Genomic DNA, 17,837 nt, shown 5'->3' with positions numbered 1-17,837 from the left:
TCTATTATTTAATGCATCTATATTTGTATGTATATTTTCAACTTCGTTTATATAGAATTGATGAAACTTACATTTTTTTAATATACGAATAATAAAATACATATCTATTATTAGAAATGTGCTTGTTTCTAAATCGGTGAATCACACGCTTCGCTATATCTACCGAGTAGTCAAAGACCCAATGCGTGCAATGAGCTAGCTAGAGAGATTTCAATGTTGAGAGCAACATGACGTAAAAGCCCTTATTTAATTAGTTTTTTTTTTTTTTTTTTTTGCTTGGCAAGGGAGAGGCAAAACACAAACAATCATCCTTCGCCACACATGTGCTTCTTCGTCCACATAAAAACCATTTTGACGTTTTGCAGGGACCATTTTAGAGAGAGAGAGGGAGAGAGGAGACAAGAAGAGAGAGAGCCTCTTTATTATAACATCAATATGATGGATCAAAGGCAGATACACTGCATGAGTTGTCGCTGTGTGATTGTGGAGAGTTTGCAAACTAAGAAGAAACAAGATTACAACATTTTCAAAGCAAAGAAGAACGAGAGAAGAGAGAAGAAGATCCAGCCACAAAAAAAAAGAAAAAAAAAGAAGCTTATTGTCAGTTTATTCTTTGCAAACGTGCGGTCTAAGTAACACATGTACTTCTCCTCTGTTTCTGATAAACAACTCTTCTCTGTTTCCACCAAAAAGAGACAAGGCCCTCACGCTTCTGTCTTTGTTTCCTACTCTTTGTCTCTCTCTTAACGCCAAAACAATTTCCTTTTTTGGTGAGTCAGGTCGAATTACGGAGTGAAAGAGCTCACATGGGAAAATGGGCAACTAACCGTCCATGGTCTAGGCGAAGAAGCCGAACCAACCACCTCGAATAACCCTATATGGACCCAAAGTCTCAACGGATGTGAGACTTTGGAGTCTGTGGTTCACCAAGCGGCTCTACAGCAGCCAAGCAAGCTGCAGCTGCAGAGTCCAAATGGTCCAAACCACAATTATGAGAGCAAGGACGGATCTCGTTCAAGAAAACGCGGTTATACCCAAGAAATGGACCGTTGGTTTGCTGTTCAAGAAGAAAGCCACAGAGTTGGTCACAGCGTGACTGCAAGTGCGAGTGGTACCAATATGTCTTTGGCGTCTTTTGAATCTGGCCGGAGCTTGAAGACAGCTAGAACCGGAGACAGAGACTATTTCCGCTCTGGATCGGTAAGACCTATCCAAAGTACTTTTCTTTTCTTTGCAAAGACAACTCAACCAAAAGAGGATTCTATATACAGGAAACTCAAGATACTGAAGGAGATGAACAAGAGACAAGAGGAGACGCAGGAAGATCTAATGGACGACGGGGGCGAGCAGCAGCGATTCACAACGAATCTGAAAGGGTAACAAAACAAATCGATCTTATTTTTCAAGCCGCAATCGCCAAACTTTTTTCAAAAATCAATACTGACTCATTATGAGTAATTGATGCAGAGACGGCGTGATAGGATAAACCAGAGGATGAGAACACTTCAGAAGCTGCTTCCTACTGCAAGTAAGGTAAATCTATATCCTAGAAGAACCCACTTTTAAGTTTAAGACTCTTTCTTTATCAGAAACCGGTTATTAAACCTTGAGTTTTTTGGATATTTCAGGCTGATAAGGTATCGATCTTGGATGATGTAATTGAGCACCTGAAACAGCTACAAGCACAAGTTCAGTTTATGAGCCTAAGAGCCAATTTGCCACAACAGATGATGATTCCTCAACTGCCCCCACCACAGTCAGTTCTCAGCATCCAACAGCAACAGCAGCAGCAGCAGCAGCAGCAACAACAACAACAACAGCAACAGCAACAGCAACAACAGCAACAGTTTCAGATGTCGTTGCTTGCAACAATGGCGCGGATGGGAATGGGAGTCAGTGGCAATGCTTATGGAGGTTTAGTTCATCCCCCTCCTCCTCCTCCTCCACCATTGATGGTCCCTCCTATGGCTAACAGAGACTGCACAAACACTTCTTCAGCCGCTTTAACTGACCCGTACAGCGTCTTTTTCGCACAGGTAAAACCTTCTTTAACTGTTTCCGAGAAAGGTGTTCAGAGATATAAAAATCTTGAGCTCACTGTTGTTTGCCATGATGCTGCAGACAATGAATATGGATCTCTACAACAAAATGGCTGCAGCGATCTATAGACAACAGTCTGATCAGACTTCTTCAAAGGTAAATACCGGCATGCCCTCAAGTTCTTTGAATCACGAGAAAAGAGATTAGTCTATAGCGAGTATTATTGATCCCTATATACTTCTTGAAAGATTGTTGTATCGTGATTGTAAAAACTGTTTTGAGTAAGGAAAAATACATGCAAAGATAAAACTTGAAAGCTTCACATTCATTCAGTAATGGTCAAAGTACGCAATAAACACTTTTGCTATTTTGAGGACAGTAACAAGAAAATTATGTCTCTCTCTCTTGCTCTCTTCCTCTTAAAATCTGTTCTCGAAGTTTAAAATCTTGTATGTTAATATATCATATGCACAAATAAACTTTTTTCTTTTTCTTTCACTGTTCGGAGACCAAAGGCCTAACCTTAGACGCAGATGTGGTGGCCTTGGTTCGACCTGGTTTTTGAGATGTCTTAGTGTCCTGAAGAGAGATAACAGTTTCAAAAGCACCAATAAGAGCTTTCACTTTGTTCTTCCTCACCTTTGTGAGCCTATTCACTGTCTCCTCAATCACACTGTTTACCAATGTAATCATCTTCTTCTTCCCTTCTACTTTTCGATGCCTCAGAACAACCTTCTCACGTTTACTACTTTCGCAAGAACCGCTTTCCCTCTCAACATCCAATCTTTTATCTTTAAGATTTTTCTTCTTTCCTTCGGTTTGCGTTTTCAACTCCTGCACAGCCCTCTTTCTGAACTTGATCCATCTTGGAGAAGAATTTTCAGGTTTCGGCTCAAGAACCTTTCCTTTCTTGAAAGACAGCTGATGAGCTAGAGTCACCTTTACTCCTGTCCTCTTAGGCCTAATCTTCTTCTCGGCTTTTGGACTCGCTTCAGGGTCTGCAGAACCAGTTTCTTTTTTCTTAGTCATCAAACCGGTACTGATTTTACCAGGAATCTGCTTAGTGGGACTAGAACAACGTTTAGGAGTAGTCAAGCTTTTATGTCCACTTCTCATGGTTTTGTTCTCAGATGATTCCTTCTTCTCACTCTCAACATCTTTGACGCTAGATTCAACAACACACACAGTCTTCTCTTTGACATCTTCACTGTTAATTGTCGGAGTCTTTGCCTTTTCCACATTCTTTGGAGCAGAAACCTTAAAACTTCCGGCGCCACTGACCCTTGAAACCTTCCCCATAACATTAACAGCAGTATTTGACTTCTCATTTCTCAAGCCAGGAACCTTTTTAACAACAGAGGAACCACTCAGAGTACTCTCTGTTTCTTTATTTTTCCGCGTTCTGTCATAGCTTTTAACGCTAGAACCATCAACAGAACTTGCAATCTCACTACCTTCTTTGGAGCTAGATTGTGAATTAGCAGAAGAAGCAAATGGTTTTCTTTTCACAGACAATGTATCCCCCTTTGCAGCAACAGAACTCTCCGGTTTGGTTCCAGGAACCTGTCTACTCAGACTTCCCAACGACTTCCTTGTCAAACTTGAAGTCTCAACTTTGATCAAAACATCTGAGCCTTCAACACTCTTTCTCCTAGCCATCTTCCACGGTTTCACGGCATCATCTTGATCACACCTCTTCCCATGTTTACACAAATCATGAGTCGAAGCCACACGATGATTCCCACGATAACGGGACTGAACCTGCGGTTTACCCATTGTTCCAGTCGAATGACGTCTCAAAGTAGCACCTTGTGGCTTAGGCACTTCATTGATCTCTGGTATAATAATCTCTTCTTGATCCTTGGATACCACAGATGTAACATCTTCCACCTCCGTTACATTTCCTGTTTCCACGGAAACTTCTTCAGACATCACCAGAGGATTTGTACCGCAAGAATTCTCAATCTCATTGACCTCTGAAGTATTCTCCTCAGCCATTGCCAAACCAGACCAGACCTGTAGAGGAAACAGAGTCCATTACCAAAAAAAATTCAATATTAAAAGAAAGTTTCAGGTTTATAAACAAACAAATAAATCCATTCATCTAACATATCTATGAACAGAGCACTTATGCTATACAAAAGTAGTGCTTCTTTGTGTCTCCAAATTAATTACCAAGTCTGATCAGATTGTAGAATTGGACATCATTAAAAAAAAAAAACAAAATCTTAAAACAATAAGATGACTCAACAATTCTTCTAATTTCAAAGAAGGGACAAATTAAACGATGTTGACTTCAAGAGTCTCGATCAAAAGTGTGATATTTTCATCGTCGATCATCATCAAATTCATCATTACCTAAACGACAAAATTGAAACAAGTCACTCGTATGCATACAACTAAACGAATATAAATTGACTTTATGATGAGGAGATTAAAGGACAATGACCTAATTCTACAGTAAACGCAATAACTACACGCTTAAAAACCCTACCAAAACAGTTTCAAATAAACCGTAACCAAAAAGTATATCAAAAGAAATCAAGAATTCAGATACCTTTAGATTGCTTCCTTAACTCTTATTCTCAGAGAGCTACAACAGAAGAAGAAGAAATATGAACAAAAAAATAATATATATATATATATATATGAGAGAAAATGTGTATATATATATATGAGAGACCAAGAAGTTTGCTAATCTTCCCAAAACGAGATTAAAAATTATGTTTAGTTGGAAACAAATAAAGATTTGATTGTAAGGAAAAAGAAACACGCAAAAAACACACACAAACAGAGGAGGCAAGAAATCTTTTTGTGCAGAAGTCTTGTGAGAGAGGGGAACAAGTCCTTTATTTTTTCATTTTTTTTTTAATACTAATCTTCTTATTTTAATTAAAATTTGAAGTTACTTTAGCTCGATTTATTATTTAATGTTTCAAATCTAGTTTTAAGTTATATAACTTGGATTTGATGCTATCGAAAAGAATCGGTGTTATTTGAATTTATCATTAATCTCTATATTATTTATTTCCAAAAAGCAATTGGAACTATGCATGAATAATTCTAATAAAGTTTATCATTTATTATGTTAAAAATTTTACTTCTCCTTTGGTTCGCTGGTTATGAGGGATGAGATGGAACTATATTTTTTTGCAGAAACGTATCTTACGATCTCTCCGTTGGTGAATGACTTCTTCTACTACCAACATTGATGGCATCGCAAGGTGGTTTGGAGTGGGTTTATTCTCCCAACCGTATTTCTGGTTCTATCCTTACTCTTTGGTTCAACTCTGGTTCCTTTCGAACTAAATGGGTTTCGTAATAGGCTTTGCCTTAACCTCGTTCTCCTTAATCGATAAAGTTCATTACAATAACATACTAAAAACACACGTAACTAAACCCAACACAATTGGGCTTTCATTAACTTCAGGCCCATTGGCCCTTTTCTTCATAAGTGACATAAAGTCACGCTTCCTCGTTGCTCTTTGTCTTCTTCCTCTTTGTTTACTTCTTCTTCTTCGTTACTTCCTTCTGCAACTTCTTCTACTAACTCTTATTTCTCATACTTGATTCTCTTGTGCATGATTGATCAAAGATGAGATTCCAACATCAAGTACGTTTAGGAGGTATGTAAGCGTCAAATCTTCAAGTTATAATTCTAGGTTTAGGTTTCTCTTAGTTTTCGATTTTGTTTCATCCGATCCGAGTGTTGTTTGAATATAATTAAAATATATAAATCCAACCACTTTGGTTTTGTTTTCCTACAGATTTTGTTTCGATGGCCATGGATAATAATGATGCAATCACCGCGGATGATCATAAACGTGCGGATCAAGACAGCAAAGACGCTCAGGAGGATCTTGCTTCCTTGGAGAATTCTTCTCGGAGAATCCTCAGAGAATCATCTTCGGCCACAACTCATACCTATTTGTTAAACTCCAAGGGTTTGGTGAGTGCAGAGCTTATTAAGGATGATATGATTCTGGTCGTTGGTTTAGGTTTGTCCCTCTGCGACTCGCTCGATAACACCACGAAACTGGAGACTAATAAAGCTCTGAGAAACCAGAAGCTGGCTCACCCAGAAGCTGCGGAACTGGCTGCCATCATTCACGGATTGAATTGGGCCTTGGAACTTGGTGTGGAAAGTATCCAATTCTTCTGTGACGACTCCTCCAATATCTTGGGCTACGTAAGTTTCTTTCTTCTTCAATTTTACCTTGAATCCGATATCCTGTACCGCTGTACGTGTCTTGTTATACACGCCTCTCATGTTTTTACAGGTTACTCGTAAAGTTATACCGAACGAGTCCATTGTAGCAAAACTTTTGAAGCAAGTGTTTCTTCTTCAGACAAGATTCACGTCTTGTCAGGCACTCTCTGTAAGCAGAGATATGACTTCTGTCGTCAAGCTAGCAAGAGATGCTATAGCTTCCCAAACTAGATGGTTTGAAGGAGACACCGAGTATGAGAGTTGTCCAGTCTGCTACGGTTACGTTTCGCCTAGTGATAAGTTTGAGGTGCAAGGCTGCTTCCACCGCATCTGCGTTACGTGCATGAGGAAGCCCTTCTCATCCGAACAAATCCTACGAGGGAACACAGCAATCTGCCCTTATCCGGATTGCGAGAATGATCTTGTGCCAGAAGATTGTAGAGGTTTTGCAGATGATAATGCTATTACTCTTATGATCCAGCGCAAGAAGGAAAAGGCGATCCCGGTTAAAGACAGAGTCTATTGTCCCAACCCTTGTTGTTCGTTTTTGATGTCGGACCTCGACCTCAACAGCCACGTAGGCAATAATCCTTGTCAGTTGTCAGAAGAACGGAAGTGCAAGGAGTGCGGCTTGTCTTTCTGCAAAAAATGCCATGTTCCATGGCACCACAAGAAGACGTGTGATGAGTTTAAGAAGTCGGAGTCATACCTGAAATCAGACCCGGCGCTTTTGGAGTCTTTTGTGAAGACACAGGGATGTAAAATGTGTCCCCAGTGTCAGAGCATCATTCAACATGGTGGAGGGTGCATGCAAATGACTTGCAGGTATGGTATATTGGATAATATTGAGCCTGCAAGTTTTATATTTATCTAGATTTGACTTTAATAATCTGTGTTTTGTTCATGGCAGAAATTGCAAACACGACTTCTGTTACACGTGTGGGGCTGCGTGTAAAAAGAAGAAACTGACATGTAAATGCTCGCGTTCAGGGAAATAAGCTTGACATATATATATCCAAGCTAGGTTAAGCTTGACTATATACATCACTCCAAATAGTTGCTTATATAACTTATGTATAAGACAAGTGACTTGTTTTGATGATATTGAAGATATTTATTAGTGATATCATACTGTTACTGTGTCTCTGAGAGCCAACTGTGAATTTTGTGTCAATAGGCTAGTTTTAGTCGAGCAATTATGTATGTCCTCTGTTACTGTAGACGCTAAATGCAAAACCGAACCAGTATGTGTTCGTGCAATAACTTTAAATCGCACTAATTACGGTTTAAAAAATAGTTTTTGGTACAGTTTCGGTTTGGTATAAACGGTTTAATAACTAGACCGAGCACGATTTATAAACAAACCTATTAAAGAAGAAGAAGAAGATGCCATAAAATTAAAATTACAGAGACTCTCTCTAATGAAGTGTTGTCAACGCCAAGAACATAAACATCTCCTCTCTCTCTCTCTCTCCCTCCTTTGAGTTTGAGTCCCCCACAGCCACACAGTTTAATGAATCAAAGTCTCTTCTTCATAGAAGCTGATTTCTAAGGTCAGTTTCTGTTTTCTGATCGTTTATTTTGATCATTAGATATATATTATCATGAATGATCCCTTCAAAGTTCAAGCTCTACATTTTTCATACTATACATGAAATCGATTTAATTATTATCATTATCAAAGGTTAAGTTAAGAGATTAAAAGTTAGAAAAAGAAAATTAACTGGTTGACTTGACTTGATAGTTGATATTGACTGTGCCATCATCGTCTTCATTGAGACCAACTTGGCGTTTTGAGTTTTGTCTTTATTCCAAAGTAATCCAAACCCAGAAATAAAATTCTTAAGTTCCAGAGACTATTTCATTTCTTTAATTTAAATATTATTAATGATTACATTACATCACCCAAAAAGGTCAACTAAATGCTCTTTGCCCATGCGTGTTTCTGTGAGTTTGGTAACTACAATATTTTGACTAATCTAATTAAATGTAAATTGGCCAAACTAAAATCTAACAATAATCACTGAACAATAGTATACCATAGTTAAACAATCAAATTTTGCTAATTCAAAGAAAGTATCACAAATGACATATCCTATTCTTTTAAGAACGATATGGTTTACTTTTCAACTCTAAATTTGAATAAGTGTTTTTTTTTTTCTTAATAAATATTATGGTTGTTATACCATTGAACAAGCGTCCAAATATATTGTTTTGTTTTTTTCTTCCTAAAGTACATCTCTAAATATTCTGGTTTCCTCTGTAATCATTTGGCTTGTTCTGATTAAGCAGGTTTGAGTTCTGCTCTTCTTGTGTCATTTTTATACTAATCTTGGTTTCTCTCTTTAAAGGTCACTTTTCTTTACAGCTCAACGTAATCAAAACGTACGTGAGGCTCAAACAAACTAAAAATGGGCGGCAACGTTGTGTTCTTGATCAGTAGTATGCTTCTACTACTTCCCATTACTTTTGCTAGCGATATGGAACGAGCCATCATGGTTATTGACGGTGCACGTCGAATCGCTGAGACCGATGAGAACTTTGTCTGCGCAACGCTTGATTGGTGGCCACCTGAAAAATGCAACTATGATCAGTGTCCTTGGGGTTACGCCTCTCTCATCAACTTGGTATATACACAACTTTTAGCTTTTTGATCCGTAAAGCTCTTCTTTCTTTTAATCTTTTGAATGATTTCAGAACTTATCTTCTCCTCTTCTTGCAAAAGCTATTCAAGGTTTGTGACCTCTATCACAATACCGGGTATTTGATTCTCTTTATAGACTTTTTTTAATTGAAATATTTTGATTGTTGTTAGCTTTTAGGACGTTGAGGATTAGAATAGGTGGTTCCTTGCAAGATCAAGTGATTTACGACGTTGGAGACTTGAAGACCCCTTGCACTCAGTTCAAGAAGACTGACGACGGATTGTTCGGATTCTCTAAAGGATGTTTGTATATGAAACGATGGGACGAACTTAACCATTTCTTCAACGCAACCGGGTAAGTGTGTGTCATCCTTAATTTACTATGGTGGTTCTATATGTGCCCTATCCCACAAAGGACTGAATCTTAGCTATAATTCCGCAGAGCTATTGTGACTTTCGGTTTAAACGCTCTGTATGGGAGAGATAAAAGCACCGGAAACGCTTGGGGAGGGGATTGGGATCATAGTAACACTCAGGATTTCATGAACTACACAGTCTCAAAGGGTTATGCTATAGACTCGTGGGAGTTTGGTAAATAGAATGTGCTACATCTCTCTCTCTTTTCTTCCATGTGCTCGGTCTGTTGGATATGTGCTTACAACTCCAAAACCAAATAGTGGGGATCCTAACATTAGTTTTCTTTCGGTCATTCTTGTTCTTGACTAGGTAATGAGCTTAGTGGAACCGGGATTGGTGCTAGCGTGAGTGTAGAGCTTTACGGGAAAGACTTGATTGTACTGAAAGATGTTATCAAGAAAGTTTACAAGGATTCTCGGACCAAACCTTTGGTTGTAGCTCCAGGTGGATTTTATGAAGAAAAATGGTACTCAGAGCTTCTTCGCATCTCTGGACCGGGTGTTCTTGATGTCATGACTCATCATATATACAATCTTGGTCCAGGTCTGTGTATAAGAAAACTAAGTCAATCTTTGTAGCTTTCTTACACAATGTTGGGTTTTAAATTGAACTGAATATTGCAGGGAATGATCCTAAGCTAGTGAATAGGATACTAGATCCAAATTACTTGAGCGGGATTTCGGGCACATTCGCAAATGTAAACCGAACAATTCAAGAAAATGGACCTTGGGCTGCTGCTTGGGTTGGAGAAGCCGGAGGAGCGTTTAACAGTGGTGGCCGTCAGGTTTCTGAGACATTCATTAACAGCTTCTGGTAAGACACAAATCACACAATCAAAACCCACTTTTCATAGTTCTATAGTTGACAAATATAAACTCTTTACCTTAGGTACTTAGACCAGCTCGGTATGTCCTCAAAGCATAACACCAAAGTATACTGCAGACAAGCTTTGGTCGGAGGTTTTTACGGTCTGCTTGAAAAGGAAACGTTTGTTCCCAATCCAGACTACTACAGGCAAGTATATAAACCTTAAACCATAATTCCTAAACCAATATAATAAACTATAGGTGAGTCATAACATAAACCTCTTGATCTCGAAAAATTTGACCAGCGCGCTTCTTTGGCACCGTTTGATGGGTAAAGGCGTTCTTGAGGTTCAGACAAATGCCTCGGAGTATCTACGAGCCTACGTTCATTGCTCCAAAGGAAGAGTGAGTGTTTATCTCTCTACCTGTTGTCCCTGAATCATCCTCTAGTTTCGAATTTGTAACTGTTGAGTCTATCATTTCAGGCGGGAATAACGCTGCTTCTGATTAATCTGAGTAAGCAAACAACGTTTACAGTGGGAGTCAGCAATGGCGTGAAGGTTGTTGTGCAAGCAGAATCGATGAAGAGGAAATCCTTCTTGGAAACAATCAAGAGCAAGGTTTCTTGGGTCGGAAACAAGGCTTCCGATGGTTTTTTGAACAGAGAAGAGTATCACTTGAGTCCACAAGATGGTGTCTTGCGTAGCAAGATAATGCTCTTGAACGGTAAACCTTTAGTACCAACAGCCACGGGAGATATCCCAGACCTTAAGCCAGTCAGGCAGGACGTGAAATCTCCAGTTTATGTCAATCCGTTGTCGATCTCATTCATCCTGTTGCCGACCTTTGATGCTCCTGCCTGTTCTTGAAGAGGATTGTTATTTGTAAAATTCAAACATTGAAGATACTATAAATTTCTTGGCAATTGTATGTATTATCTAATGTAACACTGGCAAGCGTTCATTCCAATCTAAATATTTCTCTTATACTGTTTATAGTATTCTCATTTGATTAAGGAGGAATATAGATTAGTAGAATGTGTCTAACTATACAATATGAAGATAAAAACTTGTAGTCTTATGTCTTCTTTCACTTGCAAAGATCAACAGACCATACAAAAAATTCGATAATAGCGAAGAGGACTAAAGTGGAACCGAGTCTAGGTAATTCTGAGACGTTTTCTCGAGAACCTTCTAGATTCTTCTACGCGGTCACACGGCAAAATCGGCATCAGAAACTTCTAGAACTTTGTGGGTACCAATTGGGTTCACGCCTGCCTTGAACATGTTGCCTTCAATGTACCTACACCATCAAATCAGATCTCTTCTTGTCAGAGTGGAGATTGAAGAAAGAAAACTTTCAACTTTTCTGCAAAATCAGTCATCTGAAACTCATCCAGATAGATGAATTTACATACAACTGTTTCACATTGTTCAAATTCTTAGATCGTTATGTCTGTGTAAATGCTATGTTGTAACATGAGAATTGGGTGGGAACTCACATTTCTTTGAGGAATGGGTGCTTGTAGAAAGCATCTGGGATTCTCCCACTAAATTGGTTGTGATCAAGGTACCTAGTTTCATCAACATCATGATCCCATGAGAATGCATATTTCCTCTTACATAGTAAGCAAATCAGAGACAAAGAAAAAGTTCAGCAATCTATCACAAAGACTTACAAGTATGTCAGTTTAGGAATATGAGCAATTGCAAAAGGAATGTTTCCGATAAATTTGTTGTAGGATAGGTACCTGCAGAACAAACAAAACGAAGATCAGAGACCTCCCAATACAAATTACTGTAGATTACTTGGAGAATAAACTCCGAGTTATTGTGCAGTGTAAAATGCTTACACAATCTCTAAGTTTGTCAGATTTGAGAGTTGAGCAGGGATCCCTCCACTCAAATAGTTATTATTCAAGTACCTAAAGTAGAGATTTTGAAAAGAGAACGCAATGAATATAATATATAAGATAAAATGAAAGAGTGAACCAAAGCCTGGATTCTGAAGGGATGCTTACAAGTTGCGAAGAGCTGGGAAACTTCCATCAAAACGGATGAGCTCCCGTATAGTTCCCACCATATGGTTGTTACCAACATCTCTGGGACACACCAAACCAAAATCTCAGTAAATTCAATGGAAAGTAATGATAAAAGACGCAAACTGTATGTAGGAGATGGCATTTGGTGTTTACAGGTGGCGGAGATTTTGCAGTGTGCCCAGTTCTGCAGGGATTCTACCAATGAGACGGTTTTCTTGAAGATATAGATACCGAAGCTCAGGAAGAGCAGCTAGTTCCTTTGGAATTTCTCCCTTAAAGCTATTGAAGCTTAAGTACCTTTAAGATACAAAAGAAATCATAATTATTTTGGATACAGATGGACAACCATAAGAATCTAAAAAGGAAACACAAAGGTACTGACAAATGGGTTAGTCTCTTCAGCTCCCCAATCTCAGCGGGAATCACATCTTGTAGTTTATTCCACCTCAGGTTTCTAATTGGAGAATAGAGTGAATGGTTAGGCGAAGAATTTGTAAACATGAGCATGATATGATGATACAACTAACACAATCCTGTCACAGAGTTTCACAGTTTAAAACTGTGTTTCTGAAGAAAATTGGATACTATTTTGAGTTTGGTTCCAGAGCAGTATATTGGGATAAAATGGAAAACACAGTAAATCAACAATATATTTGTAAGAGCACAAGGAACATACAGTACTTTCAGCCGTTTCAGTCGCCCAATTTGTGGAGGGATTGGACCAGTCAACTTGTTGTTATGTAGATCGCTGAAAAACCAAAACCATTTTCAATTTAACCCTCTCAAACAGTAAAGCTCTAAGGATTTCTCAGGCATTGCACAACAATCACAAAAGTAAGTATTTCAAAGAGCTGTTACATAGATCAACATAGACACTCATTTCTAAGGTTTTAGAAGGTAACTTACAGTCTGGTCAAATCCAAAAGATTTGTTACTGCGATGGGGAAAGGTCCAACAATCGAAACGGCATAAACTTCTCTGCAAATCAGACACCGATTTAGCAAAGCAGGTTGATACAGAAGAAACACACAGAAGTGAGAATAAACAAGAACTTACAATTCTGTGACAACCCTATAGTCTCCTTGTGTAGAACAGGTGACACCAGACCAAGGTGGAAGGTCTCCATCTCCACAAGGGTCATCACCGACCCATGAATACACCACTCTCCATCCCAAAGAAGCTTTGATTTCATTCAAAGCTTTCACTGTGCAGACGATGAAACACAGATTAACATTAAGGGATAGTCAAATCATCTGAGGATGAGCTTATAATCTAACTACCAAGACGCAGAGAAAGAACCAAATCACTGAGACTATAACAAATAGTATCAGATCTAATCATTGATCATACATAATTCTCTTTAACATTGAGCTCAGCTCAGCTCAGATTAAAAAGAAAAACAAAAAAGAATCGAACTTGCATGCTAAATCATGATAACTGATAAGATATAGAACAAATCTTCACTGCGGCTATCTTCCAAATTCGTGAAGAGCTATAAAATAAAACCAATTAATGAAAGATCTCGATCCATAGACAATGAACCAGAGGGTGATAAAGCAGAACATACCATCTCGCTTCAACGTCTTAGAGTGAGCAAAAGCAAACAAGAGAGACAATACACAGATCAGAAGTAGCTCACTGCGAGAAGCCATGGATTTTTTTTTTTTTTTTTTTTTGCTTAAACAGACCGAAGTGGAAAAGAGAAGAAACGGATCTAAGAGGAGAACGAAATTAAAAAAGCCATTTTTATTATCTCTGCCTCCTCAGATTCGTATACCGCTTCTCACCGACGGGTCTGGTAGTGAACCCGAATGTTTGGTTTTCTTGTCAATTTTTTTTTTTTGCGTTTACACTGTAAGATGAAAAACTCAATTATTCGAATGTTGGAGAAAGTTGTTTCCCCAACTAGTTAAACATTTCCTACCTCCTAAGACACAAATGACAATGATTAGGAACATTTAAAGGCTTAAAAGCCATTAGAGCAAAACTTTGTTTTAAGCTGACAATTTTGATGTTAGCTATGTTAAACACCATTTGGAACATAAATACGCAATTTATTAATTTGTATCATCAATAAAGTAAGATTCTACCACTTAACGTAAAATATTTAACCTGGATAAACTTACTGATAATTTTCAGCCGATTCGGATGAGATCAGTTCCGGCTAACTTATAATATTTGGTTCATCCAGAATCGGTTAACCAAAACAATGTCTGCTAAGTTCTCAAACTGAAGTTGAAGATAACACACAAGATTACATTAATGTAAGAAAAATCCAGCAGTTTCAATGTTTCATATATCAGATCAAACACAATACCATAATATTTCAGACAAGTGTCTCAAGTCTCAACTAGAGAAAAAACAAAACACACCGAGAAATAACAAGTAGTTCAGTTCTCAGAACTGGAAGATGTGTCTCCACCAGATGAAGAAGACTCGCTGTTAAGTTTCTTTCTTTCCTCGTACGCCCATTCAAGTCCGTGACAGTAATGCACCGGCGGATTAAACCTGGTATCACTTATATCATCAGGTAAGAAGGCACCATTCTCCACCAGAAACTTGACTGCTTCTCTCTTACGCTCTTTAGCCGCAGCGTGGAGAGGGGTCCAACCGCAAGAGCCCCATGTTCTGGCATCGATGTTAGCCCCACGTTCAAGGAGCAAATCCATGACTTCAATGTGACCTCCCTCTGCTGCAAGGTGGAGCGGACTCACTCCTTTTGATTTGGGTCCCCATGCTAGAGCGTTCACATCCACTCCTTGGTCGAGAAGTTGTCTGACAGATTTCAGGTCGCCTTTTCTTGCTTTGATATGGAGCGGAGTCCAGCCTCTGTCATCGACATTTGATCTGGGAGACCGGCGCCTAAATGAGTTACGCCGGAGCGAGAATGCAACCGGCTGTTCTTGGAGCATTTTGGGTCTGAGCTTCAGATAAAAAAGAACTAGCTTTGAAAGTTTGGATCTGGATCTGTGTAGGACTAAGAGACTCGGGAAGATACTAATCAAACAGGACTTCTTCAAGAACTCAGCCAGCAGAATAAACTTATTCTATGAGAGGGCAGATTTACATAATTTTGGTGTAAACCTCTCACCCAAGAATGTCTAAAGAAGGTACTACTTCTGGCTAAGGATGATTTGCAACACTATCCCAGACTAGACAGCGAAGAAAGCAGACTAATGTAATTCAGTTGAAACAGAGCAACTCAATTAACGGGAGGCAGCGGAGTGATTGGCGATGCAGTAAGGGAAAGAGGGATTCAAACCAGGGCCGAAGACACTAAGCTTTTGAAGGATTGCAGATAAAGCCATAGACAGGGAAGAGAATATGAGCATTACTTTGAAAGAATAAAAAGCCTAATGATTGTGAAAAGCCGTAGTGGAGCACGACCACATTGAGACTGAGAAAACTCCAACTTTCAGCCAAGATGATAGTTGATGAGAACTATGATTTGACCAAATCTGCCAAAAAAAGAAAGAGAAGAAAACCTAATTAGCGTAACAACATGAACAAAACAAATCAAAGCACTTATATAAATCAATCTCTCTCTAATATACCACCTAAAAATTCAGCTAGCGTTAGGAGTTTTCAATCCAATTACAGCACTTATAGTCTTCTCATGTATCAAAAGTTCAGGAAACGAGGCAATAAAATCAGAAACCATAACATCACAAGATAAATCCAGGAAACTAAAGAGTAGAAATCGAAACATCAATAACCCAATCAATCCATCCAAGGGATCTTAATTTCAACACAAATCAGAACATATCCCAGCAAAACTGAGGAACTAAACCATACGAATCGAAAAAATAAATCGGAAACGACAGAGAGAGACAGAGACAAATCAATTTCAAAGAATCAATTTCAAAACAACGAGCAAAATGAGTTTCACGCATACTGAACCAAAGAGATCGAAAAATTAAAACATATGAGTACCGTCGTAACCCAGCGAGGAGATGGTGAACGAAGCTCAGAAACACAGATGTATCTTCTCGCCGGAGATCGGAGAATACAGAGTTTTGCAGTAGGGTTTTTTCGTCGAGATAAGAGAGAATCGAATTCGTCGTACAAGGCGTGACAGAGATGATAAATATCGGTTTTTGTTTACTATTTGTTGACGATTATGCCAGCTCATTCATTCACCTTAATAAAGAAAAGCTTATCACATATCGGCCCACTCTAATAAGCCCTTAAAGTATCTGGCCCATTCTACAACCGATTCTTTTCGTACTCAATTCTAACATTGATCCGGTTATTAGATCAGTTTCCCCGGTTTAGATTTGGGTAAACTAGGTTTGTCTATCTTCCTGCAATCGAAACCTTCGAACGGAGAACCTCAACGGCGAGCTCGGGAAAGTTATACCCTCCGGCGATTTCAATTCGGTATTGCATACTTATTTCCAGCTCAAATTCTATGCTTAGTGGTATAACTGTTGTTGAATTTGGTCGGATCCTCTTGCGATTCAGATGAATTAGTCTCTTATTGGTTGTTGTTTCAAATTCATCCCATTTTAGTGAAGTTTATGATTTATCAAGTGCGTTTTTTTTTTTATGGTCTTTTGAGTTTCTTATTGAAGGGTTTGCTTTAGTTTTATTGGTTTGTTTGCAGATTTTTCAATAACTCTAGAGCTTAAGTTTCTAAATGTTAGATTTGGTTTCTTATATACACACTACAAAACTCGGATTCCTGCATATGAATTTCACTTGAATTGAATGCTGATAACGAATCTCTTCACTGTTTGAGAAAATTTTAGGTTCTGTTGATTTACAAATGATGTATCCATTATCCTTTTTAGTTTTCACTGTCTATATCTCTTCTTGTTATAAGTGTGTGTATCTTTATTCCTTATCTTGACTTTTTCCCTTTCTTTTCGGTGTTGCTAATAGCTTCTTGTTATACTGTTTGCAGTTAAGCAGGCTCTTTTGAATAAAGTGTTAGATTCCTCCATCTTGCAATGGTATCCAGAAGTGAAGTTCTCAGCCTCTGTCGTGCCCTGCTTCGAGCCGGACGTCAATTCCCTCATTACAACCTTAGGGAGTACACTAAGCGAAGGACCTTGGATGGCTTCCGCATGAACAAGAATCTCACTGACCAATCTAAGGTGAACGAGGCTTATGCTGAAGCTAAGGCACAACTTGTGGTTGTTGAGAGGACGGTCAAGCTTTACTCCTTATATCCTCCCAAGACCAAGAACATCATGGAAGTCAAGCTTCAGTAGATGTATGTTTGTCATTTCAATTTGCTATTATTCGTCATGTTGGAACTACTTCATATTTAATGGAACTTTTAATGTTTTTATGGGATTGTTAAGTACTCTATTCTTAGTTCTTCCCAACTATGAGAGATTGTCTACTTCTCATCTAGTCTTTGTATTTTATGGCTTCAGACATTATACAAGTGAAGAAGTGAACATTGTGGAAGACATGTCTTGGATTGGAGCTGAGATAGACTAAAGGGAATGATGAGTTCCTGGCTTTTTTGCTCTTCTTAATAATCTCACACGATTGTGCAGTTGTTGCATAACAAATGTTCCAACTTGTCTGGAGTTTCTGTATTCCTAGCACTTATACTGTTAGGTTATAAATCTGTGATTCAAACACATAATATTTATCTTTTTTGGGCAAAATAAGAATACGCATAAAATTTATCTATCGTCAGAAATCTTCATGATACAGGTAAAA

The 17,837-nt window shown here is 38.5% G+C and overlaps 7 protein-coding genes across 10 annotated transcripts; 4 read left to right on the top strand and 3 right to left on the bottom strand.

The window, feature by feature from the left end:
• Nucleotides 1-375: 375 nt before the first annotated feature.
• Nucleotides 376-2,360, top strand: LOC17876685 (transcription factor PIF7). Its single transcript, XM_023788623.1, has 6 exons — nucleotides 376-641; nucleotides 780-1,200; nucleotides 1,272-1,376; nucleotides 1,468-1,533; nucleotides 1,629-2,036; nucleotides 2,122-2,360. Coding segments are annotated over exons 1-6 (1,128 nt in total). The 5' UTR covers nucleotides 376-639; the 3' UTR covers nucleotides 2,248-2,360.
• On the bottom strand, nucleotides 2,345-4,653 carry LOC17875333. Its single transcript, XM_006281431.2, has 2 exons — nucleotides 4,598-4,653; nucleotides 2,345-4,056 (listed from the first exon to the last, which is right to left on the bottom strand). Exon 2 carries the CDS (start codon nucleotides 4,036-4,038, stop codon nucleotides 2,536-2,538), a length of 1,503 nt encoding a protein of 500 aa, XP_006281493.1. The 5' UTR covers nucleotides 4,039-4,056; nucleotides 4,598-4,653; the 3' UTR covers nucleotides 2,345-2,535.
• Nucleotides 4,654-5,209: 556 nt separating this feature from the next.
• Nucleotides 5,210-7,374, top strand: LOC17875972 (potential E3 ubiquitin-protein ligase ariadne-2). 2 transcript variants are annotated; one of them, XM_023788131.1, is made up of 5 exons: nucleotides 5,211-5,264; nucleotides 5,636-5,666; nucleotides 5,808-6,229; nucleotides 6,321-7,075; nucleotides 7,161-7,374. In XM_023788131.1, exons 2-5 carry the CDS (start codon nucleotides 5,636-5,638, stop codon nucleotides 7,246-7,248), a joined length of 1,296 nt encoding a protein of 431 aa, XP_023643899.1. In that variant the 5' UTR covers nucleotides 5,211-5,264; the 3' UTR covers nucleotides 7,249-7,374. The 2 variants fall into 2 exon arrangements, with proteins under 2 accessions (XP_006280503.1, XP_023643899.1); XM_006280441.2 differs by having other exon boundaries at nucleotides 5,210-5,666.
• A 367-nt stretch (nucleotides 7,375-7,741) lies between these two features.
• Nucleotides 7,742-11,103, top strand: LOC17876259 (heparanase-like protein 2). 2 transcript variants are annotated; one of them, XM_023786787.1, is made up of 10 exons: nucleotides 7,742-7,803; nucleotides 8,602-8,877; nucleotides 8,948-8,984; nucleotides 9,066-9,249; nucleotides 9,337-9,485; nucleotides 9,621-9,854; nucleotides 9,935-10,124; nucleotides 10,200-10,325; nucleotides 10,423-10,522; nucleotides 10,603-11,103. In XM_023786787.1, exons 2-10 carry the CDS (start codon nucleotides 8,662-8,664, stop codon nucleotides 10,984-10,986), a joined length of 1,620 nt encoding a protein of 539 aa, XP_023642555.1. In that variant the 5' UTR covers nucleotides 7,742-7,803; nucleotides 8,602-8,661; the 3' UTR covers nucleotides 10,987-11,103. The 2 variants fall into 2 exon arrangements, with proteins under 2 accessions (XP_023642555.1, XP_006281918.1); XM_006281856.2 differs by having other exon boundaries at nucleotides 7,747-7,803; nucleotides 8,619-8,877.
• Nucleotides 11,104-11,123: 20 nt separating this feature from the next.
• Nucleotides 11,124-13,957, bottom strand: LOC17874620 (probable leucine-rich repeat receptor-like protein kinase At1g35710). The gene is made up of 11 exons (XM_006280748.2): nucleotides 13,726-13,957; nucleotides 13,215-13,362; nucleotides 13,065-13,136; nucleotides 12,835-12,906; nucleotides 12,541-12,612; nucleotides 12,312-12,455; nucleotides 12,138-12,218; nucleotides 11,970-12,041; nucleotides 11,796-11,867; nucleotides 11,619-11,690; nucleotides 11,124-11,419 (listed from the first exon to the last, which is right to left on the bottom strand). The coding sequence occupies exons 1-11, from the start codon at nucleotides 13,808-13,810 to the stop codon at nucleotides 11,329-11,331; spliced, it is 981 nt and encodes a 326-aa protein (XP_006280810.1). The 5' UTR covers nucleotides 13,811-13,957; the 3' UTR covers nucleotides 11,124-11,328.
• Nucleotides 13,958-14,388: 431 nt separating this feature from the next.
• LOC17875656 (phytochrome-interacting ankyrin-repeat protein 2) lies at nucleotides 14,389-16,260 on the bottom strand. Its single transcript, XM_006281141.2, has 2 exons — nucleotides 16,092-16,260; nucleotides 14,389-15,616 (listed from the first exon to the last, which is right to left on the bottom strand). The coding sequence occupies exon 2, from the start codon at nucleotides 15,068-15,070 to the stop codon at nucleotides 14,549-14,551; it is 522 nt and encodes a 173-aa protein (XP_006281203.1). The 5' UTR covers nucleotides 15,071-15,616; nucleotides 16,092-16,260; the 3' UTR covers nucleotides 14,389-14,548.
• Nucleotides 16,261-16,426: 166 nt separating this feature from the next.
• Nucleotides 16,427-17,803, top strand: LOC17874688 (LYR motif-containing protein 4). 2 transcript variants are annotated; one of them, XM_006279455.2, is made up of 3 exons: nucleotides 16,427-16,538; nucleotides 17,065-17,376; nucleotides 17,543-17,803. In XM_006279455.2, exon 2 carries the CDS (start codon nucleotides 17,111-17,113, stop codon nucleotides 17,372-17,374), a length of 264 nt encoding a protein of 87 aa, XP_006279517.1. In that variant the 5' UTR covers nucleotides 16,427-16,538; nucleotides 17,065-17,110; the 3' UTR covers nucleotides 17,375-17,376; nucleotides 17,543-17,803. The 2 variants fall into 2 exon arrangements, with proteins under 2 accessions (XP_006279517.1, XP_023633475.1); XM_023777707.1 differs by lacking the exon at nucleotides 17,543-17,803 and having other exon boundaries at nucleotides 17,065-17,474.
• The last annotated feature ends 34 nt before the right edge of the window (nucleotides 17,804-17,837 follow it).

This window comes from Capsella rubella, unplaced genomic scaffold (genome assembly GCF_000375325.1).
Source record: "Capsella rubella cultivar Monte Gargano unplaced genomic scaffold, Caprub1_0 scaffold_8, whole genome shotgun sequence".
NCBI classification, from domain to species: domain Eukaryota; kingdom Viridiplantae; phylum Streptophyta; class Magnoliopsida; order Brassicales; family Brassicaceae; genus Capsella; species Capsella rubella.
Note: the sequence above shows the minus strand (reverse complement) of the source record. Positions and strands in the feature narration are given on the sequence as shown.